At 42.8% G+C, this 10,826-nt stretch overlaps 1 protein-coding gene across 2 annotated transcripts; it reads left to right on the plus strand.

Moving 5' to 3' along the window:
- Positions 1 to 767: 767 nt before the first annotated feature.
- VMA21 (vacuolar ATPase assembly factor VMA21) lies at positions 768 to 10,237 on the plus strand. Of its 2 annotated transcripts, XM_014846988.3 has the most exons (4): positions 768 to 960; positions 1,109 to 1,369; positions 5,679 to 5,788; positions 6,355 to 10,237. In XM_014846988.3, the coding sequence occupies exons 2-4, from the start codon at positions 1,260 to 1,262 to the stop codon at positions 6,495 to 6,497; spliced, it is 363 nt and encodes a 120-aa protein (XP_014702474.1). In that variant the 5' UTR covers positions 768 to 960; positions 1,109 to 1,259; the 3' UTR covers positions 6,498 to 10,237. The 2 variants fall into 2 exon arrangements, with proteins under 2 accessions (XP_014702474.1, XP_014702475.1); XM_014846989.3 differs by lacking the exons at positions 768 to 960; positions 1,109 to 1,369 and adding an exon at positions 1,428 to 1,631.
- Positions 10,238 to 10,826: the final 589 nt, after the last annotated feature.

Genomic DNA, 10,826 nt, shown 5'->3' on the forward strand with positions numbered 1-10,826 from the left:
TGAAAGCAGGCACTGGGGCGGTGTCACAGGCCCCACCACTTGCCCAGCCTGGTGCAGGGTCAGCCTAGGGTCTGGCATCCCCTGGCACATCGTGGGCTTTATCGTATCCGGGTAAAGGGCCAGAGAGTAAACATTTTAGGCTCTGTGGACCATACAGTCTCTGTCACAGCTACACAGTGCTGCCATTGCAGTGTTAAAGTAGTCACAGACAATACAAATGAATGAGCATGGCTGAGTTCCAATAACATTTTGTTTACGGACACAAATCTGAATTTTATATAATTTTCATGTGTGGTGAAATACTATCCTTTTGATTTTTTCAACCATTTAAAACTGGAAAAACCATTCTTAACTCACAGGCTGTAGAAAAACAGGCAGCGGGCAGGGCTTGTATGTATTTGGCCCGCCGGCCGCAGTTTGCCAACCTCAGAGCTAAATTGTCTCTAATTTTGCCCTAGTTCTGGCATTAGGTGGTTCTCAAACCCCTAAGGGTCTAGATGAGGCCCAGAGACGGATTATTAAGTTAGAACTCGAGCCCGGGCTTCCCGCTGCCCAGTCCACGGCCCTTAACACGGCTCTAAGCTGCTGGTTTAATGATTTCAGACGTAGTCTCTGTGTCCATGTGGTGCAGAAAATAGATGTGTGGTCAGCGGCCCTTTCCAGGCGTTTACCATGTAAGGGCTGTCCTCTTATTAGCAGCCAGTGGCAACCTAATTTTGTCAAGCCTGACCCTAGGCTTACGCACCCTTTTCGTTTATACCTCTCTCGGGTTGCGCAGGCCCGGGACGCCCATCTGTCCCTTACTATTTGAGTCCTGGTTGTCTCATTGGCGGCTTTCTGAGCAGCTGCAAAATGTTTTTAACTTCAAGTGGAAGTTGGGGTCACCAGCGTCGGGCCTGGAACAGTCACTCTCAGCAAGTGCTCTTTCAGCTCTGACATTCTCTAGTTTGACCGACTTGGGTGAGTGTTCAACTAACTCCTCCCAGCTTCCCACGGCCGGACTTCCAGCGCGGGCAATAATTAATGAGGCGTTTGCTCAGGGGCTGGAGAATAATGTGCACTGCTTTTTTGTGTTGTTGTTGTCGTCGGAAACTGCTTGGTTGCCTAGCACCACAGTCGTCCGCCGGGTCGTCCTTCCTCGCGGCTCATCTGCTCTGGTCGCCTCGCAACGGCAGCTCGGCGACAGCGGCCGGGACGGGAGCGAGAGGTGCTCGCGCGGGCTCAGGGGGCGGCGGCCTCGCCGCCCGCCCCGGACAACCATGCTGCGAGGCAAGTCCCGGCTCAACGTGGAGTGGCTGGGCTACTCGCCCGGCCTGCTGCTCGAGCGCAGGCCGCTCTTGGCCGGCCGCACACCGCGGAGCCCCGGCCGGTAAGTCACGTGAGCGCCCGCGTCCGCGCCTGCGCCCGCCACGGCCTGGCGTCACCGCGGCGCGCCGCGCCTGCGCGCTGCGTCCCGCCGCCCGGCGCTCGCCGGCTCTTCCGGCGCGGCCCTCCTCGCCCGGTCGCCCGCCGAGCCACCTGAGTGTGGCCGCCGAGCCCAGACCGCCGCCTGGCCGCTACTGCGGGCGCGGCTACACCATGGAGCGCCTTGATAAAGCGGCGCTGAATGCTCTGCAGCCGCCCGACTTCAGGTAGTCCCGAGCGGGGCCCGGGCCGGGCAGGGGGCCCCGCCGCGAGGCGAGCTGCCCTGGGCCTCGAGCGGGGCGTGAGGGAAGGCCCGAACCGCACAGGCTGGCCTGCGGTGGGCGTGAGGTCTGGACCCTGGTGCTGGCCTCCGGGGTAGGGGAGAGGGGGAGCAGGTTGGGGCCTGCAGCGTCTGCACGCCCAGCCCCCGACCCTTCGCTCGGGAACAAGTGACCCGAGGTCATGCGGGATGATGGGTCGGCAGGCCTTCAGCTCAGGCTTCTGCCCTGCCACTTCCTTTTGCGGTTGTCTGTATTGCGATCTTGCTGTTTGCAGTCTCTCTCCCCGCTGCAGGGTGAGCTCCCGGAGGACAGGAACCTGGCTTTCTCTATCTCCGTCTGCCCTACAGGGCCTGCTTCATCGGGGCTTAATAAATGCTTGCTGTGTGAATGAACGAATGGAAGGGCGTAGGGGCTGTCCTTGGTTTGAGAATGCCTCACTTGGGGAGTCAGTAGGACGGGGGCTGGGGGCTGAGTAAAAGGAATATGAGGAGAGAGCAGGTGGTCCTGGCCGAATAGCCTAGGCAGTGATGCCTCGGTGGGCAAGAGGGTGGAGAGGGATTTGGCTACCATTTAATGATGACCTACTGTGTGTCAGGCTCCACTTAGGTGCTTTATTACATACGTTATCAGAATTAAGAAACTGCTTAGTTTCCTGATTTTAAAGCAGATGAAGTTGACTTAGGATAAGTGGCTTGCCCTAGATCACACAGTTAGGCCACACAATGAGTAACTGTTGAAGCTGGCATTTGACCGAAGCTCGTGATCTCTTTCACTGTCTCACAAGGTCAGTGTAGGTGTTTTTTTATGACAGGTTACTAGTGAGGGTATGAACAGATATATCTGTTAAGTACACTTAGAATACAATATAGCTCTCCTAGACTGATTCTAGTGTTTCCTAATGGAATTTGCAGTGAGATCTACCTGCTGTGGAAGTCGTGTTTGTCGTAATAGGGAATGGCGGTAAGCTCTATCTGCTTAGTGTTTGCTGCAGAAGTTTACATGAAGTGGGTAAACTCTAGGTGGTTTTAGAGTTGGGGCACGATGAGATTCATCCTGAATTCTTCCTTTTGTGTGAGGCTGACTTTAATTTGGACTTTTCGGTTCTTCATTTCTAACAAGTCTCAGTAACATCCAATCAGAGACACACAGAAGAAATCAATTGAATGACATCAGTTGCTTTGTTTTGGAATAAATTACCGGTTATATACCCAAGCTGACCTGTGCCAGCAGAATTGCCAGCTGCAGTGGGCTGTGGCTGGAAGCCAAGGAAAAAATGTCCTATGAACACTAAAGGGAGTTTACTAGTTTTCAAAAGTTTGCATGCTTAACTTTATACTTAGTCCAATATTTGTGAGGTCACAATCCAGAATACAAGTCAGACTTTTGGAGTTGAAAGTAAAGAGAGAAGTGAGAAGGAGTTGAAAATAAGCTACAAATTGTTAAGATTTGCCCTTTTTAGAGTGTGTGGTGCTAGAAATTAACATGCAGAAAAAAAAAAAAGATTGGTTTTGGGTGGTGAGATTGTAAGTGATTTTGTTTGCTTTAAAACATTTTTAGTATTCTATCATCTTTTCAATAATAAACTTTTCTCAAAGCCAGGCCAGATAACTATTCAAGAGAGACACTCTAAAGAAGAGAACCAGTTAACCTTCCCTTTCTGTAGATTCTCATTCTTTGTTTCTTTATCAAGTTAGATCATCTGAACTTTGCATACCTAAAACGCATGCTTGAACTCACCATAGAAACACCCTGAAGATCAAGTTTTTTGTTGGGCTCCACAAAAGAAGTGGCCAAATACTGACTTTTTGTATTTTTTATAGAATTACTGCAGACACTCATATTCTTCGTGAAGATTACACAATGAACTCCTCCAAAATTTACTACTAGGAAACAGTTTAAGAGAGCTTATGTGTATTAGAGGAGAATTGTATAGCTCAGTGCTCACCAAAGTGGGATATGTTAAGAAATGCTCCATCGAAAATATTAGAATGTCTACATAAATTTATTTTTAACCTTATCCTTTTTAGTATCTGTTTTTGTGTATGTTTTATATTTTAAAGACTGTATCAGTAATGTGTATATATAATTTATTTTAAAAATCAATATGCCCATATGAGGGTATGTACTCAAAACTTTTATCTACTGATGGATTGCGCAGTCAAAAAAGTTTGTAGACCATTGATAACAACTTGAGATGTTCCCTTCCTTTCTGGGCTCCCAGAAACCTCTCCGCTAATTGTATACACAGTTACAAGCACTCCTTTGCCTGGATTTTCTAGGGATACAGAGAAATGTGCAAGACTATCTAGGAAGCAAGCTGTCACATTAAGTGCTGTAATAACAGGTACGAACTATGCGTGATTGGGTGATTGGATCCCAGAGCAGTGAATTGGTCCAGGTGGTGTAATCAGGAAAGGTGCCTGAGGAGAGACTAGAAAGGTGCCTGGCGGGGGGGGGGGGGGGACCATGAAGGCTGAGGTGTCTCCTTCCTAAAGATACAGATAAAAACCAGAGCCTCTAGCTGAGGATTACCAGAAGGAGAATTAAGTTCAAGTGTTTCCTATGAGCATAAAGTTAGAAGTGCATTGAGGTAAGTCTGAGGATGGTTAGATTTAAGGGAAAAAAAAGGTCTTTAAACTAAATGATTAGAGCTATAGGGCCTTCCGCTTTTATAATGTATGAGGTATGTCTGTGTCCAGGGTTGCTGGAAGTGTGTGACAGCTTCACTTTCAGTAATGTTGCTTTTTTGTGACAATGCGTAGGACAAATGCTGACATATATCTACTTATTGAAAAGTCAGCAAAATAGCATTAAGGAATATTTTGAAAACGGGGGGAAAACTTTATTTTTCTATGTTAATCCGGAGGCCTTTTTCACATGCACACATTTTTAACATAATTGGAATAGTATCCATCAGGGGTTGGCAGAGTTTTCTCTAAAGGGCCAGATCATAAATATTTTAGATTTTGAGGGCCATGTGGTCTGGCACCACTACTCAGCTCTGCCTTTGTAGCTCCAAAGCAGTCTTAGAGGCTACGGAAACGAACAGGTGTGGCTGTGTGCCAAGTATACGATTTAGGGAAATAGGTGGTAGGCCCTCAGGCCTTATTTTGAAGGCCCCTGATGTACATAATTCATTGTGATCTGCCTTGTTCTTTTGTCATATGAATATTTTCTGAGTAATCATCAAAATTCTTTTTAACATTTCCATGTATTGGTGAAATCATTTTCCTGTTCTTGGACATTTTTGTGTTACCCAGTTTTGTTTGTGCTATTATATTAATCTTTATATTGTTAATGTTTTAAGTAGCAGTTTATCAGACTTGTTTTTGTTTATATAATTTTAAAATCTTGATTGCATTTTTAAGAATAGTTATATTCTGGAACAAAACTTTTTCCACTGGAATATTTCCTTGGTTTTAAAATAGTCTGTGGACAGATAGAATTCACTGAATAGAGTGTTTTAACATCAAACTTTTAGTGCATCCATGTTACATGAAGGCCATCTAAGTTGTACTATAGCTGTTTAATCAAGAAATTTGAGTACGTTTCCTTCAGCTGCATCCAGGTGGTTGTAGGCTGCTCTTTCTTTGGAGGGTCTCCTTCCTTGTTTGTATGTATTCAACTGGCCCTGGAGAGGATGCTTTGAAGGAGCACTCCTCACTTGTTTTCGTGCGTCTTCTCTCCTGCTGCCTCCACTGTAGTTCGGGAATTACCGTGTACCTTCGAAGAGCACTTGGAAGTGACACACCACTTTCACACTTCGACGCTTCCCCTCACACTGATTCTGAATGACAGTCTCTTGCAAGTGAACCTGCAGCTAGGTCCCATGGCCCTTCCAATTTTGAGTCCCCGACTCTGCTCGGCTGCGGCTTCCAAGGCGGGGGCAGGATTTCCAGCACCTTCTCTGGGTATTTATGGCATTTATGAATGCAAGGATGGCTGGAAATGGCTGTGCAGGTTCTGATTTTCTCTCTGTTTGCTTTATTCCAGAAGTGAAAGTTCGTTAGCATCTACCCTGAAGACGCTGCTCTTCTTCACAGCTTTAATGATCACTGTACCTATTGGCTTATATTTCACAACTAAATCTTACATTTTTGAAGGTAATCCTAAACCATAAAAACGAGACATTTTCCCCTTTACTGTATTTAAGATTCTATGCTTTTATGACGTCTTTATATCTGTAAACTGGGTATTCTTAATTTTGCTTCTCTGTTTGGCTTTTCAAAAATCATGTTCATAATGAGTCTTACTTCATGAAATGAGCTTTTCCGTCACTCAAGTTACTTCAGCTTGCCACCATGCGCATGCATGGTTTTCTGTGAAATAGTTTGTGCATCCATTCTTTTACTATCCCTTTGGAGTTGGCTGACATGGGAGGAGGGATTTGGGGGAAGGTACCCTTTGTCGCAGACATTGAAAGGAAGAGAAAATAAAGTCCCCTGTTTTATGTCGAAGTCCTGAGATGAAGTCATAATTATGGTTTTCATTGAAAATAATATGCTTTGTGTATAGAAGATATTCAGATCTTTAACTGAATTCTTGATCTATCACCACTCTTTTTAATTGCCTGACTAGTTAAATGGATAGCTCATAAAAATTAGTTTGCTTTGTTTTTTGTACTTTGATGAATTTTGGATTAAAATGGAAACTTGTTTTCTTTTGATAGGAGCCTTTGGGATGTCCAATAGGGACAGCTATTTCTATGCAGCTATTGTTGCAGTGGTCGCCGTCCACGTGGTGCTGGCCCTCTTTGTTTATGTGGCCTGGAATGAAGGCTCACGACAGTGGCGTGAAGGAAAACAGGATTAAAGTGAACATCACCTTTTGAGAGCATTAAGTTGGTTTTTAAAGATGACAGATCCGTCTGGGATGCTGATGATTTCAATAGAGTTGAAGAACCTCTAGAGTCATCCTTGAGAGTCATGTTTGACTAGTGTAAATCTTGGTCCTTCTAATGTAATGGTTTGTATCGTCAATTTTAACTGTATGAATGAAGCCTCTCATTTGCAAATGAGAATTTGGAAAAGTTGAATTAGTTACCAATAAGTATGTTAAATTAGTTACACGTTATTCTGGGAAGAATGTGTTTATCTTAAAAAATGTTTTAGAGCATTTTGTCTTTTGGTTGGTTTTCAGTTTTATTCCTCTTGATATATTAAGATGTACACAGTGAAGCAAATCTCAACTTTATTTTTCTCTGGAACACTTTCCCTAACTCTTGGATACCAAGTCATTGGATTTTGGCTTGTAAATTCCTGTGGGAAATTGTTTAAAATGTGGACCCTGGAATTAATCTGAATGTCACTGAGAAATTTTGCTTGAAGTGTAATCCCTCGTCAATAGGAATCTTTCATTACATTGTTTCATGGGAAAACTAGGCTGAATTACACTCATTCATATAAAAAGACTGGTTTGTTGAAGCATCTAGATAGCAAAGCAAAGAGCTAGCTGCCTGGGCACTTGGCCTGCTCCCTAAAGGCTCCTTGCAGGCTGGCCTTGTGCTTTCAGACCAACTCTTTAATGATCTGCTTTGCTCTGTCATTCAACGATGAAGTTATGCTTTAATTACAAGGCTTGTGTACACTCCCTTTAAATTTGTTTTTTCCTACTTTTTTAATAATGTACATGATAGGAATTTGCATTTAAGTGTTCATTTTTGCTTACTTAGGGAGTGTAAACAATCCTGAAAATAGCTTATTTTTATCACCCAGGAAGTATTCTTGGGATTTCTAGTCTAGTCTTTTTAATCAGAGCTATTATATCCCAGATATATATAATTAGGTAATCCTTGAGGTCCTTTTTGATAGAAAAAGACCCTGTGATTTTTATTTAGTATCCTTAGTCTGTGTTCTTTCCAGCCACTTGGTACTACTTCTGTGCAGTCTAAAAACACACCTGGAAAAATATATATTAAAACAGGAAGAAAATTTAAATTCCCTGTAATGTTGCCACCTGGAGATAACTACTGTTTTGGTTTACGTCCTGTGTGCATTTCTTAATGCTTGTTCATATATGCACTAAAAGTTTAATTTATGTTCAAATTCTGGCAACTTTACCTGACAGCTATTTGCATTTTTTCAGGTGGGTGATTATTGACCATTTTCTACAAAAGCATATCCTACCTTCATTCTTTTACCTAGATAACTCATTGATCAGATGTCCTGTTACTGAGAATTCCTAATGCAAAGGCCCTTGCTGTGTTTGCCATTGCTCATTTGTTTGTTCCCCCCTATTTGTCATGTTGTGGAACTGTGCTAAAGGAATAGAGACATGCTTAGGGATGAAAAAGCCAAGTAGGCATTCGTGTTTATTTAATTGTTGAGAAAAAAATCAAAGATGATTATCGTAGGACTATATTTTACTCTTATATTAGTTGTTGCCTACAGTTTAAGTGTCTTGTTTAAGCAGTTATTCTAAATGTAAAGTATTTCTTTTAAAAAACCTACAGTTTTAGTTAAAATTGTACAGATTTAATATAAAATTGTAGAATACTCCAGTTTGAGTCTGGGGTACTGCGTGGTAGATTTCTGGATGATCCCCTGCTTTAGATGCCTTGTCATACTTAGAATTGTCCACCTAATTTCTTTTTCTACAATGCCAAGGTTTTTCTTGTACTTTTGGGATCTTATGCTATTTGTAAACTATTAGTATCTGGTGTTAGATTACTTTGTTTGATTTTAGACATTTGCTGAGTAGATAATATGGGTATTTTTCTGCGAGTATTTAAACCAGGGATTCATGCGAATCAGTTATAATTTCCTTTTGGAAAAAGTATCCCGTGTTTGAAAGTTAGAATCGGATGCTAGGGTTGAGATTTAGGATTATTACCATATAGGCTTGTTTGCAAACCAGTTAATTTTTTCCTGGGGTTTTAACTGTTAACTCACCAGTTTGCTGCTGTTGAAATAACATACGATATCTCACATAGAGATTTATTTTTCAAGGTGTCTCACTGGTCTCCTCTTGCACAATGTCCATACTTCAGGATGTGTGGAAAGGAAAGCTACAATGGAGCCCTTATAGATGTTTGAAGGTAGGAGTATGTTTGCTATTGTTTGGAAACTGGTTGTGAGAATAACCTCAATTAGGAAGTGTAACTTGAAGTGCCAGTACAAGCTACTGAGCTAACACATTGCCTTCCTCACCTCACCTCTCATTTTGCCCCCCAGAATATAATCTTTCCCCCATTGTGCTAAAAAATGAGCAGGGTGCTGTAGAATGCATCTGAAGAATGCATCTGATGTCATTAGCTCTTCATGTGGATACCATCTCACGTGTAACAGCAGAATTCAGTTTTGAGTTGTTACTGAAGAAATTTACTTTCCATTAAAAAAAATCTGTTTCATGAGAATCTAACAGAACTACATTGTAATAATTAGACTTTTCATCATAAAAGTCTCATCAGTTGCCAAAAGAGGCACCTCGTTGCCTTGTTTGGTGTTTATTTTCCATTTTCATAGAAATTTTATATATACAGCTAGAGTACCTGAGGAGGCCAGTACAAACAGTTCAATAAGGCATACCCAAAGGAGGACAAGCTGAGAGGATGTGAAACACGATTTCACTCCTGTTCTCAGTGTATCTAGTGTGTATTTCTTGTCTCTAGCCAAGTTCAGGTTTATTTTATTTATGCTCAAGTGAAGTTGTAGACCGTTAGGCCCATTTTATAACTGGTTCAACTGCGGCGCGGAATTTGTCCCTTGTCTTAGGACAGTAGCAGATATCTCTGCAGTCAAGGGCTCTGTGTCCTCCGCCAGAGTAGTACAACCTTATTAATTCAGACCCTCCTCTTAGGTTGACGCTACTTTTTGCAAGAGCTAGGCTGAAGCAGCATATTAATGACTTGACAAGATTTCTTTTTCCTTTTTTCAGGGGGAAGGGTCACCTGAGAACAATTCTTTTCAGGGACCTGGAAACCTAATGATAAATATGACATGTAATCTATGACTAGCTTAATTCTTTATGTATTCATTAAAACAGTCTGGAATTCCTCAACTTACCTTCACACCTGGCCACGCTTTCCTTGCTTGTTTTGTTGCTACGTGTACTTGAAAGTAATATCTGTTCCTTTTAAGATGTCCTATAAGTCATATTTGTCAGTTACACAGACTAGTCTTCCTTTTTCACAAGTTCAGTGAAATCTCACTGAACAGTAATAATAGCAATAGCTAACAACATCTGCACAGCACCTTACAGTTTGCAAAGAACGTTCACATATTCTCGTTTGAGTTTTGCATAGTGAACCTGTTACGAGATGTCTCTTGACATTGATGCTAAAAGTGGTAGAGTCTTTAAATCACTAGAGTCATTGGCTATGCCATAGTCGTGAATAGTGCCCTGACTAGGCAGGGTTTAGATGCGCCACGTTGAAAGCTGTGTGTAATTATCAAAATGGGGGGCTTGAGTTCGTTAGCCACTTGAATCTGATTTACTTTTGTAAGTGATGCTTTTCTAACTGTTATCTGGATGGATTTTGTATTCGTTATATTCTAGCCTGTAATTTGTATAAATTTACATCTGTTGTCATTAAAAAAGTGTTTGTAATGCCACTTTGATGTGTCCTGATTCAATTAGTAGTGAGTTTATTAACCTCTTCATTCTTTTTTTTTTTTTTTTTTAAGATTTTATTTTTTCCTTTTTCTCCCCAAAGCCCCCTGGTACATAGTTTTGTATTCTTCGTTGTGGGTTCTTCTAGTTGTGGCATGTGGGACGCTGCCTCAGCGTGGTCTGAAGAGCAGTGCCATGTCCGCGCCCAGGATTCGAACCAACGAAACACTGGGCCGCCTGCAGCGGAGCGCGCGAACTTAACCACTCGGCCACGGGGCCAGCCCCTAACCTCTTCATTCTTTTACGTTTGTTTGCCTCTCTATTTGTACTGTATAGAGTATGTGCGGAACTGTCGAGGGTAAGCTTCTACGCAGTAAGTGTAGACCAGAGATGCTCAAACTGCTCGGGGGCCGCGAGGGGTCCTGAGACAGGAAGGGCCGGTTCTACTCTGTCTGCACCGGGGCCGTCAGCATTGGTGTGGCAGTGGGGAAAACAGCTCATTGCCCTGTGGCTTTAAAAAAAATGTCATTTGGGGTGAATGGGTGTCAAAGACTGCTGAAGGAGTGGAGTTGAGAAATACTTATGGCTGCT

The sequence above is a fragment of the Equus asinus genome, chromosome X (genome assembly GCF_041296235.1).
Source record: "Equus asinus isolate D_3611 breed Donkey chromosome X, EquAss-T2T_v2, whole genome shotgun sequence".
NCBI classification, from domain to species: Eukaryota; Metazoa; Chordata; class Mammalia; order Perissodactyla; family Equidae; genus Equus; species Equus asinus.